The 24304-nt window shown below is 44.7% G+C and overlaps 2 protein-coding genes across 6 annotated transcripts in view; one reads left to right on the forward strand and one right to left on the reverse strand.

The window, feature by feature from the left end:
• On the reverse strand, window positions 1–22459 carry C9H16orf96 (chromosome 9 C16orf96 homolog). 2 transcript variants are annotated; one of them, XM_069984355.1, is made up of 17 exons: window positions 22262–22459; window positions 17936–18351; window positions 17097–17201; window positions 14209–14289; window positions 12759–12845; window positions 11512–11662; window positions 10102–10187; window positions 9910–10020; window positions 9590–9664; window positions 9267–9431; window positions 8131–8249; window positions 7736–7798; window positions 3733–3804; window positions 2534–2684; window positions 639–732; window positions 463–552; window positions 1–298 (listed from the first exon to the last, which is right to left on the reverse strand). In XM_069984355.1, the coding sequence occupies exons 1-17, from the start codon at window positions 22269–22271 to the stop codon at window positions 147–149; spliced, it is 2028 nt and encodes a 675-aa protein (XP_069840456.1). In that variant the 5' UTR covers window positions 22272–22459; the 3' UTR covers window positions 1–146. The 2 variants fall into 2 exon arrangements, with proteins under 2 accessions (XP_069840456.1, XP_069840457.1); XM_069984356.1 differs by lacking the exon at window positions 22262–22459 and adding an exon at window positions 19086–19210.
• Window positions 19356–24304, forward strand: part of CDIP1 (cell death inducing p53 target 1) — an 11708-nt gene continuing 6759 nt past the window's right edge. The window contains exon 1 of one of the 4 annotated variants that reach the window (XM_069984360.1): window positions 19356–19377. Coding sequence is in view for 1 of the 4 variants with exons in the window: in XM_069984357.1 (XP_069840458.1) it covers window positions 22981–23117 (137 nt within the window). In the remaining 3 variants the exon portion in view is untranslated. Of the gene's footprint in view, window positions 19378–22712; window positions 22884–22923; window positions 23156–24304 lie in introns of those variants that run through there. The other 3 variants (XM_069984358.1, XM_069984357.1, XM_069984359.1) reach the window with 3 other exon arrangements.

Here is a 24304-nt window from a genome sequence, read left to right on the forward strand (position 1 = left end):
ATAGGATTGTACATTTATTATATTACAGGTGATGTATTTCAGGTTTATCCAGTATGCAGTAACTGAGCAAAAATAAAAACTCCTGTTATAAAGTCCTGGGGGTGTCGGGCAGCAGCAGGAGAGGCGGGCACTGACGGAAGCCTTCATCACACCGCCTGCTCCTCACCATTCATTGGCTGCTGCAGGATGTTTGTGGCCTCTGTGGCTGAGGGCACGTGAAACATGGGCTGCACTGAGTCTGTGGAAGATGGCGCCTGTGGTGCGGTGCGGGGCGATCGGGCAGAGTGACTAGGAGGTCCTGTGAGGAGAGAGGTTATGTATCAGGAACGTAATACCAAATCCTACCACAGAGTAGAGGTGGCGCTATTGTTCTTTGTTATCACAGTGACAGGCAGTGCAGACAGGGCGGACACTCCTGTGTGACTGTTAGCATAGGCTGCTGACTGTTAGTGTGTCACTCACGTGAGGTGGGGGCGCTGGAGTTCCTGTAGTGGGGGGTAGCTGACCGTGCTCTTTCCATAGTTACCCTGTATGGCGGCTGTGGGGTCTTCACTGCGGAGAAGAAGAAATGGGGTCAATCTGCAATGTACCATGTAAAGGAGGTAAAATGAGAGCTGGGCCACAGAGCTGACACTCACCTTGGGTGTCCCTCTCGGGAATGTAAGCTGTGTGACTCTTGTCCATCCGGCCCTTGTACATGACACCATCAATCCCCATCAGGTCAAACTCCGACTGTGATATATGAGGCAAAGGAAAACAACAAGTCATGTCATACTGATCAATCCCATACTAAACTATCAATACTGTTCAATCCGTCCTAAATTAGTCAATACTGATCAATCCTATACCTAATAAATTAATAATGATGAACCCTATACTAAATCAGTCAATACTTAACAGATACTAAACTAACAATACCGTTCAATCAGTCCTATACTAAATCAATTAATACTGATCAATCATATGCTAAATTGGTCAATACCAATCAATCCTATACTAAATTAATCAATACTCATCAATCCCTTCCAAAATCATTCAGTACCAATCAAACCCATACTAAATTAATTACCGATCACTCCCATATCTCATCAGCCAATTGGTCTTCTATCTAGTGATCAACTTCTCAACCTACTGGTCCTATAACCTTTCGATCTGGACACTTATTATTCTGCGTTTACATGGAAAGATTATTGGTTGAATTTTCGCGATAACAATCGCATTTGAGCGATAATCGGCTCGTGTAAACACAGCAAACGATCAAGTGACAAGTGAGAAATCGTTAATTTTGATCTTTCAACATGATATCAAATCGTCGTTGATCGTTGGCTAAAAATTCGCAAATCGCTTTGTGTAAACGGTCTTTCAAAGATTCACCCTGTGTGTGAGATGGGTTTAAGCGATCTTAAAACAATCGCGATAACGATTTTTCTAACAAATTTTCTAATGATTTTTCTAACGATTTATTCGTCTTAACGCTGATCGTTATGAAAACCAAATCGTTGCTTGGGCAAATTATAGCTCTGTGTAATCGCAGCATAAAACTCTACTATGGCCCGTTTACACGAAGCGATAATTCGCCCAATCAATCGTTTAACGATTTTGAAACAACGATTTGGTTTTTATAACGATTAGCGTTTAGATGAATAAATCGTTCGAAAAACTGTCAGAAAATTAATTCGAAAAATCGCTTAAAGGAGACCTGTCACCCCCCGTGCCGGGGTGACAGGCTCCCGGCCCCCGTTACAGCCCCCTATACTCACCTGATTCCGCCGGGTCCCGCTTCCTGATCCGGTCGGGTCACGGAGATATGAGTTCCCGAAGCCCGGCGCGCGCTCTCACAGGAGAGTCCGACGCTCATATAGAATGAATGGGGAGTCCGATGCTCTGTCAATCTCTATGGGCTTCGGACTCTCCTGTGAGCGAGCGCGCCGGGCTTCGGGAACTCATATCTCCGTGACCCGACCGGATCAGGAAGCGGGACCCGGCGGGATCAGGTGAGTATAGGGGGCTGTAACGGGGGTCGGGAGCCTGTCACCCCGGCACGGGGGGTGACAGGTCCTCTTTAAGCCCATCTCACACATAGGGTGAATCTTTGAAAGACTGTTTACATGAAGCAATCTGCGAATTTTTAGTGAACGACCAACTACGATTTGAGACCTGTTGAAAGATCACAATGAATGATTTCTCGCTCATCACTTGATCATTCGCTGTGTTTACACGAGCCGATTATCGCTCAAATGCGATCGTTATCGGGAAAATTCAAACTATAATCGTTCCGTATAAACCCACCATCACACGGAGCGATTATTGTATCGCTCACAGATTACACATGCTTAGTGGTGTCCTAAGCAGCACATGACGACCGCAATAACGATAGCTACCAACGACTATCGTTACGTGTATCATGATGAAAGATTTCAGTTCGATGTCAAAATCCATTATTTAGCGATTATCATTGATCGGAGAACCCGACGATGGTTTTGTGTAATAGGGGCCCATAGACTCGCCCCCCCCCAGCATCCTCCATACTCACATTCTTGTACTGCACTTGCCCGGGCTCTCCGTACGGGAAGACTGTGGTGAGGTTTTGGTTGCGGGATGACTTTCTGTGGAAGGAGCAGGACGTGTGGGGTCTTGGGGCGTCATTGTACTGGTACTCTGAGTCTGACACGTGCGGGGGATCTCTGAGGAGATGAGAGTACAAGGTTGATAAGCGGACTGGGCCTATCTCACCCTATACAGGGGGCCGCAGGGTCCTGTACACACAGGACAGACACTGACAGACCAGAAATGCTGAGAATGTCTGGTGACCTATATATAACCATAGACGTGTCACATCCTCCACATCGCACCTTCTGACTGAGGGGCGGAGACATTGAGTCGCTCTCTTCTGTCTAAAGCGACTCTGATGATTGTGGGTAGAGAAGGGGTTAAAGGGGTATTCCACTCAAACATAACTTTTGATATGTTGCTGCCCATGGTGAGACTAACAATTCCTTCCATACTTATTATCTATTCAGTCTCCTTCCCACAGTTTTCAGCTGCTGCTTGCTGCTGAAGACACAAAAATCTGTGTGTGAGCTTTTCTCGGTCTCCCCTCTCCCTTCTGAGACAGCTGATGTAAACAAGTCCCCTGCAAGCTGTATCTGCAACTTTGCAGCTTCTTTGTAATAATGGGAGGGTTATTCTGAGGTCAAGTTGCTGATGAACTCACTGTTATTAACCCCCCCAGCATTACAAAGAAGCTACAATGTTGCAGATAGAGCCTGCCAGGGACTTGTTTACATCAGCTGTCTTGGAAGGGACGAGGGGGAAAGAGAGAGAAAAGCTCACACACAGATTTTTGTGTCTTCAGCAGAAAGCAGCAGCTGAGAACTGGGGGAAGGAGACTGAATAGATAATAACAAGTATGGAAGGAATTGTTAGGCAACATCATATCAAACGTTATGTTTGAGTGGAATACCCCTTTAATGTAAGCAGCCCTGATGGTCTCCTATGGGAGGTATAGCTGTGCTAGTGACTGCACTGGGAATGGCTATAGCTATAGGAATAGTCAGATCTGGGTTTCTGGATCATGGCCGACAACAGTTTTTCATAAAAGCTCTGACAACTTAAATGTAAATGTGTCACCGTTCCACCCTAATAACATCACTCAGTATAATCACATCTATACAGGAGAGCTGACATCACCACCTATATGCCCCCTCCCACCGCACCCCACTACACACGTACCCCACATTCTTGCTGTAATCTCCGCTGCTGGTGTGATTCCGGGGCATTAGAGAACGCACTGTAACAAGATGGCTGCAGACAAGACATAATCGTGAGGGTAGATACATACAGAGGGGAAATAAGTATATCATACGCTGCTGCCGATTTTCCACCCTACACAGATCGGAGGGGGGGGGGGTAGTATTTCTGGTCAGTAACATCACCTGTGGGAGACAGAATCTATAGAACATTCCGGATAATCACATTGTAGGATTAATAAATAATTATTTACCATTTTATTCCATGAAATAAGGATTTGTACATTAAAAGAAGAGAAGTTTGAGTGCAGGAACCTTTATTTGCAGTTACAGAGGTCGGACGTTTCCTGGAGGTCCTGACCAGGTTTGCAGACGCTGCAGCAGGGATTGTGTCCCCCTCCTCCATACACATCTTCTCCACAGCTTTCAGGTTTCGGGGCTGTCACTGGGCAACATTGAGTCTCAGCTCCTCCAAAGATTTTCCATTGGGTGCAGGTGTGGAGACTGGCGGCCGCTCCAGGACCCTGAAATGTTCTTTTGGAGCCTCCTTAGTTGTCCTAGCTGTGTGTTTCCTCCTTAGTTGTCCCCGCTGTGGGTTTCCTCCTTAGTTGTCCCGGCTGTGTGTCTCCTCCTTAGTTGTCCCGGCTGTGTGTCTCCTCCTTAGTTGTCCCGGCTGTGTGTCTCCTCCTTAGTTGTCCCGGCTGTGTTTTTCCTCCTTAGTTGTCCCGGCTGTTTGTTTCCTCCTTACTTGTCCCGGCTGTGTGTTTCCTCCTTAGTTGTCCTGTGTGTTTCCTCCTTAGTTGTCCCGGCTGTGTGTTTCCTCCTTAGTTGTCCCGGCTGTGTGTTTCCTCCTTAGTTGTCCTGTGTGTTTCCTCCTTAGTTGTCCCGGCTGTGTGTCTCCTCCTTAGTTGTCCCGGCTGTGTGTTTCCTCCTTAGTTGTCCTGTGTGTTTCCTCCTTAGTTGTCCCAGCTGTGTGTTTCCTCCTTAGTTGTCCCGGCTGTGTGTCTCCTCCTTAGTTGTCCCGGCTGTGTGTTTCCTCCTTAGTTGTCCCGGCTCGGGGTTTCCTCCTTAGTTGTCCCGGATTTGTGTTTCCTCCTTAGTTGTCCCGGCTGTGTGTTTCCTCCTTAGTTGTCCCGGCTCGGGGTTTCCTCCTTAGTTGTCCCAGGATTTGTGTTTCCTCCTTAGTTGTCCCGGCTGTGTGTTTCCTCCGTAGTTGTCCCGGCTGTGTGTCTCCTCTTTAGTTGTCCCGGATGTGGATTTCTTCTTTAGTTGTCCCGGCTGTGTGTTTCCTCCTTAGTTGTCCCGGCTGTGGGTTTCCTTCTTAGTTGTCCCGGCTTCGGGTTTCCTGCTTAGTTGTCCCGGCTTCGGGTTTCCTCCTTAGTTGTCCCGGCTGTGTGTTTCCTCCTTAGTTGTCCCGGCTGTGTGTTTCCTCCTTAGTTGTCCCGGCTGTGTGTTTCCTCCTTAGTTGTCCCGGCTGTGTGTCTCCTCCTTAGTTTTCCCGGCTGTGTGTTTCCTCCTTAGTTGTCCCGGCTGTGTTTCCTCCTTAGTTGTCCCGGCTGTGTGTTTCCTCCTTAGATGTCCCAGCTGTGGGTTTCCTGCTTAGTTTTCCCGGCTGTGGGTTTCCTCCTTAGTTGTCCCGGCTGTGGGTTTCCTCCTTAGTTGTCCCGGCTGTGTGTTTCCTCCTTAGTTGTCCTGTGGGTTTCCTTCTTAGTTGTCCCGGCTGTGTGTCTTCTCCTTAGTTGTCCCGGCTGTGTGTTTCCTCCTTAGTTGTCCCGGCTGTGTGTTTCCTCCTTAGTTGTCCCGGCTGTGTGTTTCCTCCTTAGTTGTCCCGGCTGTGTGTTTCCTCCTCAGTTGTCCCGGCTGTGTGTTTCCTCCTCAGTTGTCCCGGCTGTGTGTTTCCTCCTTAGTTGTCCCGGCTGTGTGTTTCCTCCTTAGTTGTCCCGGATATGTGTCTCCTCCTTAGTTGTCCTGGCTGTGTGTTTCCTCCTTAGTTGTCCCAGCTGTGTGTTTCCTCCTTAGTTGTCCCGGCTGTGTGTCTCCTCCTTAGTTGTCCCGGCTGTGTGTTTCCTCCTTAGTTGTCCCGGCTCGGGGTTTCCTCCTTAGTTGTCCCGGATTTGTGTTTCCTCCTTAGTTGTCCCGGCTGTGTGTTTCCTCCGTAGTTGTCCCGGCTGTGTGTCTCCTCCTTAGCTGTCCTGGCCGTGTGTTTCCTCCTTAGTTGTCCCGGCTGTGTGTTTCCTCCTTAGTTGTCCCGGCTGTGTGTCTCCTCTTTAGTTGTCCCGGATGTGGATTTCTTCTTTAGTTGTCCCGGCTGTGTGTTTCCTCCTTAGTTGTCCCGGCTGTGGGTTTCCTTCTTAGTTGTCCCGGCTTCGGGTTTCCTGCTTAGTTGTCCCGGCTTCGGGTTTCCTCCTTAGTTGTCCCGGCTGTGTGTTTCCTCCTTAGTTGTCCCGGCTGTGTGTTTCCTCCTTAGTTGTCCCGGCTGTGTGTTTCCTCCTTAGTTGTCCCGGCTGTGTGTCTCCTCCTTAGTTTTCCCGGCTATGTGTTTCCTCCTTAGTTGTCCCGGCTGTGTTTCCTCCTTAGTTGTCCCGGCTGTGTGTTTCCTCCTTAGATGTCCCAGCTGTGGGTTTCCTGCTTAGTTGTCCTGTGGGTCTTCTCCTTAGTTGTACCGGCTGTGGGTTTCCTTCTTAGTTGTCCCGGCTGTGTGTTTCCTCCTTAGTTGTCCCGGCTGTGTGTTTCCTCCTTAGTTGTCCCGGCTGTGTGTTTCCTCCTTAGTTGTCCTGTGGGTTTCCTTCTTAGTTGTCCCGGCTGTGTGTCTTCTCCTTAGTTGTCCCGGCTGTGTGTTTCCTCCTTAGTTGTCCCGGCTGTGTGTTTCCTCCGTAGTTGTCCCGGCTGTGTGTTTCCTCCTTAGTTGTCCTGTGTGTTTCCTCCTTAGTTGTCCGGCTGTGTGTTTCCTCCTTAGTTGTCCTGTGTGTTTCCTCCTTAGTTGTCCCGGCTCTGTGTTTCCTCCTTAGTTGTCCCGGCTCTGTGTCTCCTCCTTAGTTGTCCGGCTGTGTGTTTCCTCCTTAGTTGTCCTGTGGGTTTCCTCCTTAGTTGTCCTGGCTGTGTGTTTCCTCCTTAGTTGTCCCGGCTGTGGGTTTCCTCCTTAGTTGTCCCGGCTGTGTGTTTCCTCCTTAGTTGTCCCGGCTGTGTGTTTTGGGTAATTGTCAGCTAAAAGACCCAGCCACCTCTCATCTGCTCTTACTGAGGGAGGGAGGTTGTTGTATCTGGTGATTTATGTCCCCATCCATCCTATCTTCAAGTCGCCCTATCCCCTTTACAGAAAAGCCCCCAAAGTATGATGGTTCCCCGCTATGCTTCATGGTCAGGACTGTGAGTGGAGACCGGGGAAGATTGACAGTCATCTTGTGTTGCTTCCACTTTCTAATAATTGTGCCAATGGTTGTCTTCTCACCAAACTGCTTGCCTATTGTCCTATAGCCCATCCCAGCCTTGTGCAAGTCTACAATATTCTCCTTGGTGTCCTTAGATAGCTCTTTGGTCTTCTTCATGCTGGAGAGGTTGGAGTGTGATGAGTGTGTGGACAGGTGATTATTACACAGGTGATGAGATGAAACAGGTGCAGGTAATCCAGGTAATGAGGGCAGAGTGGGAGGAGTTTCTTATAGAGATGCTAACAGTTCTGCGAGAGGCAGAATTCCTGCTGGTTGGTCAAATCCTTATTTCATGTAATAAAATGTATTATAAATTTTGTTTTATAATTATATATAAATCCTACAACGTGATTATCTGGAATGTTCTAGAGATTCTGTCTCTCACAGGTGAAGTTACCGACCAGAAATATTCCCCCCACCCCCCCTCCATACTGTGTAGGTGGGAAAACTCGCTAAATCGTCGGATTATCCAATACTTATTTTCTCGCCTGTAGATACTTATTAGATGAGGTGTCAGGGTCAGAGCATTAGCATTGGCACGGGTGTTTGTGTACTCACGGGCCGGTCGCCATGGTTACAGGACGGTCACACGATATACACTTGACTCTCTCGAACAGTTTCCTGTGGACATTGATAAGACAAGACACATGAGATTGTGGTTGATAGACGCCCCTGGGCCACCCTTCCCCCCCCCCCCTGTGAGACATCTTAATGTTTTATCTTCATCATCCACCAGGTGACAGCCAGTCGTATGGGGGTCATCACCCAGTGTTCTCCCTGTGCAGGTGTCAGTGTCTACTGTACCTCCGGAATTGTATTCATGGTACCTGGAGCTACAGGTCCCCCCTTCCCATAGCAGAGGACACTGAGAAAGGTGAATGTAATATGTAATCACCTACATGAATGGGGGTGGTCACTACTATACCATGATGGCCGCACAGGCTAGCACTCACTTCCTGGAGCCCGCCGCCCCGTCCGGATCAAAGCTTTGGCTGGAGTGCAGATGTTTCTTCAGGAACCTCCAGAGTTCTTCCAGGTCTTTGTGAATGGAGTCTAAGTCTGAGCGGCTGAGCTGGAAGTTACAAAACAGAGCAGTCATCCCAGCACGACACGGCTCCCACAGCAGCACAGAGGGTTTCAGGACAGCAGTGTAGTGTGCCTATCTCACATGTCTATGTATATGATGAGTTGGTACCATGATGTAAGGTGGAAGGTCACAAACAGAGAGACTCTGTGAAGTAAACTGTGCCAGCAGCACAGAGGATTTCAGGACAGCATATATTTCAGGGAAGAATTATGGAAGGTTGTGCCATAAGAGTGATAACAGGACTGCATATGGCTTAAAGGGGTAGCTCACCATTTTTTTTCTTTTAAACCAGTGACAGAGATTTGTAATTTACTTCCAGTCTTCTAGTACTTATCAGCTGCTGTATGTCCTGCAGGAAATGGTGCATTGCCTCCAGTCTGACACCTCCGTCCATGTCAGTAACTGTCCAGAGCAGCAGCAAATCCTCATAGAAAACCTCTCCTGCTCTCCAGAATGAAAATAATACACCACTTGCTTCAGGACATACAGCAGCTGATAAGTACTGGAAGACTTAAGTTTTTTTAATAGAGGTAAATTACAAATCTCTGGCACCAGTTGACTTCAAATATATATATATATATATTTTTTTTTGTGTGAACTACCCCTTTAAGACAAAGAGAGGAATAAAGACAAAGATCTGTGTTCCCAGCAGCACAGAGCATTTCAGGTGAGGAGTGTGCTGATCTCATTCATGAGGTGCTGATGATGTCACCTGGATTGCTGTCACAGTGTTTTGTTGTGCTCTATCCATGGTGCCTATCAGTGATGGATTCCATGTCACCCACAGGAAAACACAACACTGACCCGCTTCCTAGTAATGTCGATTGCTCAACGGGATGTGGGAACAAAGGCCTCCAGACAATAGAGGTTAATGACAGAGCCGACTGTGTGTGGGAGGTGGTGGAGTCCTCATACAGGCCCGTCCTGATGCTTACTGGCTTTCTGGACAATAGCAATAAAGTTGATTGAAAGGTTTCCATGCTGCCCTGTAGGGTTGGTTACCTTGGCCTCCAGTCCTGCCAGCAGCTTGGCCAGCATGTTCTGCCACTCAGACTCCTGTGCCGCCAGCTTCTTGATCAGATCCTCCAGGACGGCGTTGACCTCGGCCATGGCGGCCTCCAGCTGAGCGTGCCCCACCTTGGTTTCCAGCGCCCGCTTGTCAGCTTTCTGCAAAAGGAAGACGTCTTGTCTGCTGCTGGACATGTCCACTCAAACCCTCAAGACCAATCACGTGATCATCTATGATTTACTTCCTGTTTCTGGGACAGGAAGTAGCTGTCTGGTAGTGACCATAGTCGGCCATCTTTGCTCTCATTGCTACTTACCAAATTCAACTCCAACATGAACTCCTCCTGATTCAGCTTCTTCCTCTCCAGCTCGTCAATCTGACTCTGAAAGGTCTGCGAGAAGATTGATAGGCTTAGATACACAGCTCAGCTGGGTGTATCACACACAATAGGCTTAGATACATGACTAGGCTCACAGACTCACAAATAATAGGCTTAGATACCCAGATAGGCTAGGTGTTTCACACATAATAGGCTTAGATACATGAGTAGGCTCACAGTAACACACATGATAGGCTTAGATACACAGTTATTGCTTCCTGCTCCCCATCACACAACGATAAATAACACCGCCTCACCGCGGTCTCAGCCAGATCTGCTGCCAGTTTGTCTGTTTTTGTGTCGAGTCGCTGTAGAGCCATATTCAGATCATGGAGGCCGCTCTTCAGGGCGCTCAGGTCCACCTTGTCCTGAAAGGGAAAGTGTAAAGCAGAAGGTCCAGAAGCTTCCAGATATGGAGGAATTCACCAACAGGGTCTCCCTGCACCGACCTTTCTATTCTCAGAGAACAGACTCTCCACATCCTTCCTCAGGTCCCTCAACTGCTGGATCAAATCTTCAGGAATTCCCATCTTACCTGCAGACATAGAGGGCGGTATTATAGTAGTTATATTCCTGTATATAGGAGCAGTATTATAGTAGTTATATTCTTGTATATAGGAGCAGTATTATAGTAGTTATATTCCTGTATATAGGGGCAGTATTATAGTAGTTATATTCCTGTATATAGGAGCAGTATTATAGTAGTTATATTCCTGTATATAGGAGCAGTATTATAGTAGTTATACACGAACTGGAGAGAATGGAACCGCTGCACATCCCATCTATGGCTGATACTAATGCCGCTAGGCCTATATTAAAAATCAACACCAGAGTGTCTGTATATGAATTGATCAAGCCATATTGCCCCGTGTACCACCGCGCAGGTCCTCTGGTCCACACGGGTCCCCAAGCTAACTCAACACCGTGTCGGTCAGCGACCGCCAACCCCGCAAAGCGTGCACATGCAGGGAAGGGAGGCCATGGAACGGCCCTGCAACCCCAATGTCACAGGACCACACCCAAAAAGCCCCACCAAAACCCAGCCAGCACCACCGGCGGGGAAGGCTGCCCCCAAACGACACAAGTATGGATATGGTATTACACTTACCATTGCTGCTCTCACAGAATGGGGAAGACATAGGGTCCAGACATGTGAGCACAGAATTATAGTAGTAGTTATATTCCTGTATATAGGGGGCAGTATTATAGTAGTTATATTCTTGTATATAGGGGGCAGTATTATAGTAGTTATATTCTTGTGTATAGGAGCAGTATTATAGTAGTTATATTCCTGTATATGGGAGGCAGTATTATAGTAGTTATATTCTTGTATATAGGAGCAGTATTATAGTAGTTATATTCCTGTATATAGGAGCAGTATTATAGTAGTTATATTCTTGTATATAGGAGCAGTATTATAGTAGTTATATTCCTGTATATAGGGGCAGTATTATAGTAGTTATATTCTTGTATATAGGAGCAGTATTATAGTAGTTATATTCTTGTATATAGGAGCAGTATTATAGTAGTTATATTCTTGTATATAGGAGCAGTATTATAGTAGTTATATTCTTGTATATAGGGGCAGTATTATAGTAGTTATATTCTTGTATATAGGAGGCAGTATTATAGTAGTTATATTCTTGTATATAGGAGCAGTATTATAGTAGTTATATTCTTACTGGCAAGTCTGAACAGGAGGAGGGAAACTAAAAAAATAAAAAAAATAAAGAAAATATTTTTTTCTGTCCCCCTGCTCCCTGTTGCTGCCCCCCTGCAAGGTGCTGCCCTAGGCACCGGACCATGGGTGCCTAGTGGTAAATACGGCCCTGCATGTATTCTGCACAGTAGTCACTCACCCATCTCGAGGTCCAGCCGCTTCAGCTCCTGTTCAATATCCTGGACACGACGCTCCAGACCTTCGTGTTTTACGGGCAATGCCCCCAGACCATTCAGGATCCTCTTCACGTTACGCTGCTTGGTTTCATTGCTGAGAGCCCAGTCTGCGCTCTGATAAGGATACAGATATGTATATATATATCTATAGAAATTACATAATGCAGGAATGGAAGGAATCCTAATTATACTGTAAATCTCTATATGTTGTATAAACTGAGGCATGAAATAACATGGAAACCACTTTTCACATGAAGACTCCTCCACTAAGAAGCAAAAAAGGGGTGATGATAATAGAAGCCTCGGGGGAGGGGTGGGGGTTATAATAGAAGCCTTCCCTTCATCATTCAGCTGTGAGCAGCAGGAGAACAGCAATGATTATCCTGCATTGTTTGTTGCCTATTGAAGTGAATTGACGTACATTACCGCTTAGACAATCCCTTTAATTACATTGAAAGTGATCTCTTACAAATCTATCACCAATCTCCCTCCCCATAAAACAACAAGGCTGGGACCTTCATTATGACTCGGTGACATGACTCCGTGGTGCGGTGATGACATCACTCAATGTGAGAGTCTTTGCCTTATGATAACAGCGCATCCCGGGTCACATTGCGGGCAGCTTTGCCGCCATCCAGTCATGAATATAGTGGAGGGGAGGACTGAATGTGAGTGCGGTGAAGACCAGCGGCGTAGCTACCATGAAGGCAGACCACGCAACTGCTACAGGACCCACGCATTAAGGGGGCCCGCCCAGTAGACATGTGACAGCTCCACTCCACGGGTCTCAGCTGTCAGAAGTGAATGCTCGCTTGCAGTAACTTTATAAGGAATGATCAATAGCGCAAATGGACCGCCGGAATGATCTCAGTATCGTTTGTGCGGTCTCTAAACTCTAGCTGTCACAATGGCAGTCGTGACAGGTACACTCTAACATACACTGCAATTGACCACAAATCTCTTGTTTACACAGATAGCAATGAATTTTACGGCAGCACTAAGGATCATTCGGCTGGATGAAACAGTCACTAAGAATAATTGGTCCATGTAAAAGGGCTCTAACGCTCACTGACAAGACAACCCCCATGTATCAGCCATGTGCACTATGTACGGGAAGAGATGCTGCAGAATTCCATGGGAAATACAAGTCAGATTGGTAAAATCCTGAGGATTTCAAGTGTCATATACAACATATAAAATATGCTTCCACCTTGTCAGTCAGTGTGTCGTGTAGAGACGGCCAGGTCGCCAGGTCAGACTGCTCGGGATAAGAAGAAAACCTTTTCTGTAGCGTCTCCTGTAAAAATAAGGAAATACATTAAACACATACATGGACTTATAGACCATATACCACCTCAGTACCCCATATACACCATGTAACACATATATACCCTATACAGACCATGTATCCCATATATACCCTATATACACCATGTAACACATCTATACCCTATACAGACCATTAATGACATCTATACCCTACATACACCGTGTACCACATTAATACCTTATATACACCATGTACCACATCTATACCCCATATACACCATGTATGACATCTATACACCATGTACCACATCTCTACCCCATATAGACCATGTACCACATCTCTACCCCATATTCACCATGTATAACTTCTATCATATATAGACCATGTATCCAATATAGACTACATACCACATCTACACCCTATATACAGTACACCATGTACCACGTCTATACCCTATATACATCATGTATCGCATATAGACCTTATATAGACCATGTATCACATCTATACCCCATATACACCATGATGTACCCCATATATACCATGTATCACATATATACCCTATATACACATGTACCCCATATATACCCTATATACACCATGTATCACATATATACCCTATATACACCATGTATCACATATATACCCTATATACACATGTACCCCCATATATACCCTATATACACCATGTATCACATATATACCCTATATACACACCATGTACCCCATATATACCCTACATACACCATGTACCACATTAATACCTTATATACACCATGTACCCCATATATACCCCATATACACCATGTATGACATCTATACACCATGTACCACATCTCTACCCCATATAGACCATGTACCAGATCTCTACCCCATATAGACCATGTATAACTTCTATCATATATAGACCATATGTATCCAATATAGATTACATACCACATCTACACCCTATATACAGTACACCATGTACCATATCTATACCCTATATACATCATGTATCGCATATAGACCTTATATAGACCATGTATCACATCTATAAACCCATATACACCATGATGTACCCTATATATACCATGTATCACATATATACCCTATATACACATGTACCCCATATATACCCTATATACACCATGTATCACATATATACCCTATATACACCATGTACCCCATATATATCCTATATACACCATGTACCCCATATATAACCTATACACCATATACCCAATAGACCATACATGGAGTGCAAAGATGGGTGACATGTTGGTGGCCATTAGTGGTTGTCCCCCACCTGTCACATTCACCAGGGTCATATAGAAGCAATTACATAGAATATAGTAATATGTCCCCCAGAAGTAGATGTCTGATATACAGGGTCCCTGTGAGCCCTCACCAGCTTGTCTTCCAGCAGGGGGATATGTTGTGTCCTCCCGTCCAGGTCTTGTAGTCTCCTCTCAACCTCTCGGATATTTATCTGTAAACAGAAGAGCCTGGGATGGGTGCAGTATACTCATATACGGTACAAGCCTATACAGTACACTCATATACGGTACAAGCCTATACAGTACACTCATATACAGTACAAGCCTATAAAGTATACGCATATACAGTACACTCATATACAGTACAAGCCTATACAGTACACTGATATAGAGTACACTCATATACAGTACAAGCCTATACAGTACACTCATATACAGTACACTCATATACCGTACAAGCCTATAAAGTACACTCATTTACGGTACAAGCCTATACAGTACACTCATATACGGTACAAGCCTATACAGTACACTCATATAGAGTACACTCATATACGGTACAAGCCTATACAGTACACTCATATACGGTACACTCATATACAGTACACTCATATACAGTACAAGCCTATACAGTACACTCATATACAGTACACTCATATACGGTACAAGCCTATACAGTATACGCATATACAGTACACTCATATACAGTACAAGCCTATACAGTACACTCATATACAGTACACTCATATATAGTACACTCATATATAGTACACTCATATACAGTACACTCATATACAGTACACTCATATATAGTACACTCATATACAGTACACTTATATACAGTATAAACCTATACAGCACACTCACATACGGTACAAGCCTATACAGTCCACTCATATACAGTCCACTCATATACAGTCCACTCATATACAGTACAAGCCTATACAGTACACTCATATACAGTACACTCATATATAGTACACTCATATACAGTACACTCATATACAGTACACTCATATATAGTACACTCATATACAGTACACTTATATACAGTATAAACCTATACAGCACACTCACATACGGTACAAGCCTATACAGTCCACTCATATACAGTCCACTCATATACAGTCCACTCATATACAGTACAAGCCTATACAGTACACTCATATACAGTACAAGCATATACAGTACACTCATATACAGTACAAGCCTATACAGTACACTCATATACAGTACACTCATATATAGTACACTCATATACAGTACACTCATATACAGTACACTCATATATAGTACACTCATATACAGTACACTTATATACAGTATAAACCTATACAGCACACTCACATACGGTACAAGCCTATACAGTCCACTCATATACAGTCCACTCATATACAGTCCACTCATATACAGTACAAGCCTATACAGTACACTCATATACAGTACAAGCATATACAGTACAAGCATATACAGTACGCTCATATACGGTACAAGCATATACAGTACAAGCATATATAGTACACTCATATACAGTACAAGCCTATACAGCACACTCACATACGGTACAAGCCTATACAGTCCACTCATATACAGTCCACTCATATACAGTCCACTCATATACAGTACAAGCCTATACAGTACACTCATATACAGTACACTCATATACAGTACACTCATATACAGTACAAGCCTATACAGTACAAGCATATACAGAACAAGCATATACAGTATGCTCATATACAGTACGCTCATATACAGTACGCTCATATACAGTACAAGCATATACAGTATGCTCATATACAGTACGCTCATATACAGTACAAGCATATACAGTATGCTCATATACCGTACACTCATATACAGTACAAACATGTACAGTACACTCATATACAGTACACGCCTATAAAGTACACTCATATACAGTACAAGCCTATACAGTACACTCATATACAGTACAAGCTTATACAGTACACTCATATACAGTACACTCATATACAGTACAAGCTTATACAGTACACTCATATACAGTACACTCATATACAGTACAAGCATATACAGTACAAGCCTATACAGTACACTCATATACAGTACACTCATATACAGTACACTCATATACAGTACACTCATATACAGTACAAACATGTACAGTACACTCATATACAGTACACACCTATAAAGTACACGCATATACAGTACAAGCATATACAGTACACTCATATACAGTACAAGCTTATAAAGTACAGTCATATACAGTACAAGCTTATATAGTACATGCATATACAGTAAACTCACATACGGTACAAGCATATACAGTACACGCATATGCAGTACACTCATATACCATACATGCATATACAGTACACTCATATACGGTACATGCATATACAGTACACTCATATACGGTACATGCATATACAGTACACTCATATTTATGGTACATGCATATACATTAAAGTCATATACGGCACACTCATATACAGTACATGCATATACGGTACACTTATACACTCATATAGAGTATACTCATATACAATACAGTATACTCATATACAATACACTCATTTACAGTACACGCAAATACAGTATACTCAGGAGGGATCCAGGTATTGCCTATGCTGGATGGGTACTGTATACTCAGGGGGGATGCATCGCCCAGGCTGGGTGGGTACAGTATACTCGGGGGATGCATCGCCCAGGCTGGGTGGGTACAGTATACTCAGGGGGGATGCATCGCCCAGGCTGGGTGGGTACAGTATACTCGGGGGATGCATCGCCCAGGCTGGGTGGGTACAGTATACTCAGGGGGGATGCATCGCCCAGGCTGGGTGGGTACAGTATACTCAGGGGGGATGCATCGCCCAGGCTGGGTGGGTACAGTATACTCGGGGGATGCATCGCCCAGGCTGGGTGGGTACAGTATACTCGGGGGATGCATCGCCCAGGCTGGGTGGGTTTTTGGTTCCTCTCTGTTCTCTCGGCCATGTTGTTCTGGATTATATAATGTCAGCTGGGGTCTCACCTTTGCCATCTGGTCGCTGAGAGCTGCCAGTCTGTCTTGGATGGAGTCATTGGCCTGCCTGAGGGTGTTGAATGTGCTGAGGAGTTCCTGGAAGGCGCTCATGGCCTGGAAGAAGAGAGATAGAAAACATGGCTCCATGTACACCACCCAACCTGTGATCCCTCCTTACAGCTCATGGCTCCCTCTCCACATCTTCATGGACACTCATCCTGGCCGAGCATGCATTTTATAAGCTGCTGATGGACTCCGCTGGGGGGGGGGGGGCCCTTATATGCATATCCACAATCAGCATGTCCGTCTCTTCCCTCCCCCTTAATCTAGCAGGCCACCATATGCATTAGATGTTTGGTCAATCCAGTGGAAATGTATATGGCCGGCTTACCTCATCTTATACCTGTATCACTATCAGACAACACTGTGAAAGGAGCGTGAGCTTTGCCAGGTGACATATTCATCTCCAGTGTACTAACAGGCTTAGCTCTGCTACATTAGACTATGGATTAGTGTCCTGTGACTCCTTCTGCTTAGGACAGTCATGGCGTCCTGGTGATTGGGGTTGAGGGATGACGGTTTCCTTCCAGCCTAGCCATGCATGTGGTGAGTGGGCCGAATGATCCTCAGGCAGGTCCCCCACCCGCCTTTAGCCTCGCTCAGGTCCATGCTGGCTATGGCAATGACGGCAATGGAAACATGGCTACCTAGAGCTATATGGTATCTCTATGGGCCTCCTTTATGACATCCTGTTGTTGGTCTCAGAGGAGTGTAATATGGGTCTGTGATGCCCCCTGTATACACTCATGTGAAACCAGCCCAACACACATGAGAAGAAGACTTCTCACCTTGTTGACACCATCTTCGTTCATCTCCGTCTTCTTCTTGAGCTGCATCAGCTGCCACATCTCCTCCACAGGCTTCTTCTGGGATTGGCTGGCCTGTAAGAGAGTGGCGGAGCTGGGCAGGGCGTCCAGGTGTTGGAGCTTGGCCTCCATCTGAGCCATCTTGTCCTGGAGATGGTGGAACAGGGTGGAGGGTTTCCCGGAGTCGTCCGCAGTCATCTGCCCCGGCTGTATGAACTCCCGCTCCTCCTGGGACAGCTTCCTCCTCACGTCCCCCACCTGCAGCTGCTCCAGGAGGCCGTACAGCAGGGAGTACAGGGCGTTGAAGTTGACGGCACCCAGTTCTGGAGAACCTATGGCCAGATTCAGGAGCTCCTTGAAGGTCACGGATCCAGACATGGCGGAGATGACTGAGGGGTCTAAAGGGAATAAGGAATAAATTCGAAGTGTAAAGAGGTAGTTCAGAAAAAAAAAATATTTCAAATCAACTAATTCCAGAAAGAGTAAGAGATTTGTAGTTTACTTGTATAAAAAAAAATTCTCAAGTTTTCCAGTACTTATCAGCTGCTGTATGTCCTGCAGGAAGTGATGCATTCTTTCCAATCTGGAGCCTAGGTGAGGTTTTCTATGGGGGTTTGCTTCTGCTCTGGACAGTTCCTGACATGGACAGAGGTGGCAGCAGAGAGAGGCTGGAGGAACAGACTTGAGAGGACACACCACTTCCTGCAGGACATACAGCAGCTGATGAGTACTGGAAGACTGGAGATTTTTTAATAGAGGTAAATTACAAATCTCTGGCACAAGTTGATTTAAAAGAAAAAAAAATTGGTGAACAATCCCTTTAAGGCAGGGATGGGGAACCTTCTGTCCTCCAGCTGTTGCGATACTGTTCGGCCATCCAGGCATGGTGGGAAAGGTTGGAGGGCCAAAGGTTCATGATCCCTCTTTTAAGGGGTGGTCACAATGCGACTTAAAGGGATTGTTCATTCATAAAAAAAGGAGATGGGCAGCTTTCTCCTAAGTATCAGCTGATCATCAGGGATCATCAAAGCCACAGTGCCGGATCCAGACTTCATTATATAGTATATATCGGATCATGCTATTCTTTTAATATTCCCCTTCAGATGCCTGCGCACCATTGCCAGTACCTTACCGTATGAAGAAACAAGGGCGTCAGGTGCCTCCAGATAGCTGTGTGTAGAGCGTCAGCTCTTCAGTCTAGCTCATACATGCTGGAATTCATTCTATCCTACAGCGAGTCCTCCTAGCAACCCTCGCAGCCATCCATGCCTGCCGACTCCCGGACTGTGCGGGGAAGTTTTCGCCGGTTGCTAGGCGACCCAGGAACGCCTGGTAATCTGTAGAGGACACTTCTTGTCTAGTGTTTATGTCCCTGTTGCTACCTCTCCGGCTGCTGGTAACTTAACCCCTGTGATTCCTGACTGGTAAGACATTGCACAATGGTCCCCGGCGTACGGCCGTCTGGTAGTGAGGATATGCAGCATGGAGAAGAGAAGTCATAGTGGCCCCCTTTAAGACTTCTGCACCATGTGACTGGTGTATTGGGGGTCTAGGAGCCGATGAGTACAGGACATGCTTATACCAGCCTCATATACAGGTAACATGGCCGCTTTCATTCGGAAACAGCGCCACTCTTGTCCTCAGTTTGTGTGTTATATTGCTTTGGATGAAGCCCAGCTGTAATACCAAACTCAACCTGAGGACAGGGGTGGCGCTGTTTTTAGAAGAAGGCGCCTATGTTTTTTTCTAATCCTGGATCACTCCTCTTAAAGGGGAAGTCCAGTTTTACCATATAGGGTTAGATGTGTTTTACATGATTGGCTGCTTTTTTCCACAAAAAAACAGCACCACACCTGTCCACAGGTTATTTGTGGTATTGCAGCTCAGCCCTATAACCTTTAAAGGAGAAGTCCTGCGAAAAATGTTATTTAAGTATTGTATTGCCCCCCAAAAAGTTATACAAATCCCAGTATGCACTTATTATGGGAAATTCTTATTAAGTGCTTTTTCCCCTGCACTTACTACTGCATCAAGGCGTCACTCTCTGGATAACATGGTGATATCACTTCCTGGATAACATGGTGATGTCACTTCCTGGATAACATGGTGATGTCACTTCCTGGATAACACAGTGATGTCACTTCCTGGATAACACGGTGATGTCACTTCCTGGATAACACAGTGATGTCACTTCCTGGATAACACGGTGATGTCACTTCCTGGATAACACAGTGATGTCACTTCCTGGATAACACAGTGATGTCACTTCCTGAATAACATGGTGATGTCACTTTCTGAATAACATGGTGATGTCACTTCCTGGATAACGTGGTGATGTCATGACCGACTCCCAGAGCTGTGCGGGCTGTGGGTGCTGGAGAAGATCATCACCATGTTATCCAGGAAGTGACATCACCATGTTATCCAGGAAGTGACATCAGCATGTTATCCAGGAAGTGACATCACCATGTTATCCAGGAAGTGACATCACCATGTTATCCAGAAAGTGACATCACCATGTTATCCAGGAAGTGACATCACCATGTTATCCAGAAAGTGAAGCCTTGATGCAGTAGTAAGTGCAGAGAAAAAAGCTCATTATAAGCATTTCCCATAATAAGTGTATAGTAGGGATTTATATAACTTTTGGGGGCAATACAATACTTTAATAAAAATTCTCACCGGACTTCTCCTTTAATAAAGCTGAGATGCAAATGCTGGACACTATAGAAAAGTGTTTAGCTATTGCTGGAAGAAGGCGGCCATGTCTGTCTAATCCTGTAAATCCCTTTACTAAGATCACATCTAGTGCTGAAGATGTACAATGGATATGTATGGGATATTACAGTACGAGGGGGGGGGGGGGGGGGGGGGATTCACTGCTAGTGTATCCATGTATCCATATTGCCTCTATAAACTACATATACAGGCTAGGGAAAGTGGAGTGCCCCTTTAAGTAGATAATATTATTATAGTGTATGACTTCTCATTGTTTTGCTGTGATCAGGTGCGGTGTTTGTTCCTACGTGTTTGCTGTATCTTACAGTCTGGTTCGGAGCCCATTATGTTGTAGTTACGCCCTGGAGCCATGGATTATGGACAGATACATAATACATAGGGACGGTCTGGGCTGGGTGTACACTGACAGCACATTATCTTGAAGATGAGGCCTTTTTAGAGGGCTGCACAATAGATCTGATCAGCGACGAATGAATGAGCGTATGCACCTTTGGCTCTTTACATGGCTGACTATCAGCAATAAGTGTACCTTAGGCGGTGTTAAAGGGGTATTCCACTGAAACATAACGTTTGATATGTTGCTGCCCTTGGTGAGACTAACAATTCCTTCCAGACTTGTCATTATCTATTCAGTCTCCTTCCCCAGTTCTGAGCTGCTGCTTTCTGCTGAAGACACACAAATATGTGCATGAGCTTTTCTCTCTGTCCCTCCCTCCTCCCGCTCCCTTCTGAGACAGCTGATGTAAACAAGTCCCTGGCTGGCTGTATCTGCAACATTGTAGCTTCTTTGTAATGCTAAGGCCCCAGCATTTATCACCGTGAGTTCATCAGCAACTTGACCTCAAATTAACCCTCCCAGTATTAGAAAGAATCTACAATGTTGCAGATACAGCCTGCCAGGGACTTGTTTACATCAGCTGTCTCAAAAGGGAGGGGGAGACAGGATTAAACACAGATATATGTGTCTTCAGCAGAAAGCAGCAGCTGAGAATTGGGGGAAAAAGACTGAATAGATAGTCACAAGTATGGAAAGAATTGATAGTCTCACCATGGGCAGCAATGTATCAAAAGTTATATTTGAAAGGAATACCCCTTTAAGGCGGCTTTATACAATATGAGAAGGGTGTCAAACCTGCAGCCCCACAGATGTGGCAGAACTACCATTCCCATCATGCCCTGACAGCCAAGGCAATTGCAGTTTTGCAACAACTCTAGGGCTGCAGGTTTGACACCTGTGGCTGTCCAGGCATGATGGGAGTTGTAGTTTTGGCAGCAGCAGGAGGGGTGTAGGTTTGTGCACCACGATACCTCTCAGTTAGGGTGCCTTTACACAGACAGATTATCTGACAGATTTTTGAAGCCAAAGCCAGGAACAAACTATATACAGAGAACAGGTCATAAAGGAAAGACTGAGATTTCTCCTCTTCTCAAATCCATTACTGGCTTTGGCTTCAAAAAATCTGTCAGATAAATCTCTCTGTGTAAAGGCACCCTTATGGAGGAGGCACATGCCAAGGAGTGATTATTTAATTTCGCAGTCCATCCCCTGACCCGCTATGTGTTACGTACCAGATAACATTTAGTAGCACAAGATGAGGCAGATATAAGCCCCTCCAGGACCCCTCCGCGTACAGCGTTTATAGTCCATGACTTTTGGGGCCTGTTAAAGTCATTCTGACACCAATGACAATGGCGTTACAACAACCAATCAGAAAATGAGTTAGAAAATGAAAGCGGTTGCCATGACAACACAGATACAGTATATAGTATTCAAAGCAACCAATCAGAACACAGCTCATAAGGCAGGTCAGAAAATGAAACCAATGATCTGATTGGTTGCTACAGGCAACACTAATACCTTATATTTTATTCACCATCAAAATCAACCAATCAGAATTCAGCTCACAGAGCAAGTTAAAAAAAATTAAAGCAGGGATCTGATTGGTTACTAGGGGCAACACTTTATATAATTTTTCCAGAGCAGCCAATCAGAACACAGCTTATAAGGCAAGCAGAGAATGAAAGCAGGGAGCTGATTGGTTTGCTATGGGCAACATAAATACGTTATCGTTAGGCTGGTCCTTTACTATTCCACGCGTGACATTCCTGACACGCCTCATCCTGCAAGTAATAAACGTGAAAATGACCGAGCAGACTGCAGCTGCTACCTTATACACAGATACTTATTACAGTACGTACACTGCACATACTGTATAACTGTCTACTGTCATTGTAAGATATATAATGGACAATAAAGTTATTTAGAAAAAAAAAATCACTGTTGGCGAATGAGCCAGAGTTTACCAGAAACAGGAAGCGCTCCCGCTGCTGCCGGGAGTTGTAGTGCGTGGCAGGCGGGGCGGGACTACAGCTCCCAGAGTGCACAGCGAGGAGTAAACAGGAGCAGCAGCAGGGGAGAGTGGAGGTGAGTGCGCGGTGTGGGGGCGGCGCCGGGTCCCTGAGGTGGGTGCTGGGCTGTGATACCCATATATATATATATATATATATATATATATATATATATATATATATATTCTGTATAGCATGGCTGCTGTATACATTTTAGCCTTATACCTTACTGTTATATACATTGCATCACTATATATTACTGTATAGTATCAGTATATATTACAGTTATATAGTATATACATTGCATCAGTATACATTACTGTTATATACATTGCATTAGTATATATTACAGTTATATGCTATATGGTATCAGTATATATTACTGTTATATAGTATATACATTGTATCAGTATATAGTATACAGGTATATAGTATATGTTACAGTTATATAGTATATACATTGCATTGGTATATATTACATATTATTATTATATCCTACAGTTATATACATGGCATTAATATATATTACCGTTATATATAATAATCATATTGTTATATATAATACACATTGTACCATTATATCTTAGTTATGTAGTTTATTCATGGGATTTTATTTTACAGGTATTATACTAAGATATGATTATAATTGATAACTAAGATATAACAATGCCATGTATATACGTTATAACTGTAAGAGATTATGGTACAATATATTATATATTATATATATTATACGTTGTATCATTAAAGGTTACAATAATATACAGTGTATTATAGGTTACAGCTATATAGTATATACATTGTATATTATCTTACTTTTATATATTATAGTTATATACATTGTATACGTATATATGACAGTCCTATATTATATTCATATCCTTAGCAGAGGATATGGCAGCAGAGAGCACTGTGTCAGACTGGAGAGAATACAGCACTTCACGCAGGACACACAGCAGCTGATAAGTACTGGAAGACTTGAGATTTTTTAATAGAAGTAAATTACAAATCTCTGGCCCTTTCTGGCACCAGTCGATTTGAAATTTTTTAGAATTTTTCTTGCTGAACTGCCCTGTAATAGTAGAACCAGCTTGCTGACTGTATCCAGGTCCAGAAACAAGTAAAGCAGGCGCTGTATCGTCTGTAGTTCTGTGTAGGGACCAGTATAATGGATCCATAGACCCGACAGGTTCTGTCACCCGGTGATGGCCGCCTCCCGGCGCTGAGCGCAGCTCCTGACCGCGCTTTTTCCGGTTACAGCCT

Source organism: Dendropsophus ebraccatus, chromosome 9 (genome assembly GCF_027789765.1).
Source record: "Dendropsophus ebraccatus isolate aDenEbr1 chromosome 9, aDenEbr1.pat, whole genome shotgun sequence".
Classification (NCBI taxonomy): Eukaryota; Metazoa; Chordata; class Amphibia; order Anura; family Hylidae; genus Dendropsophus; species Dendropsophus ebraccatus.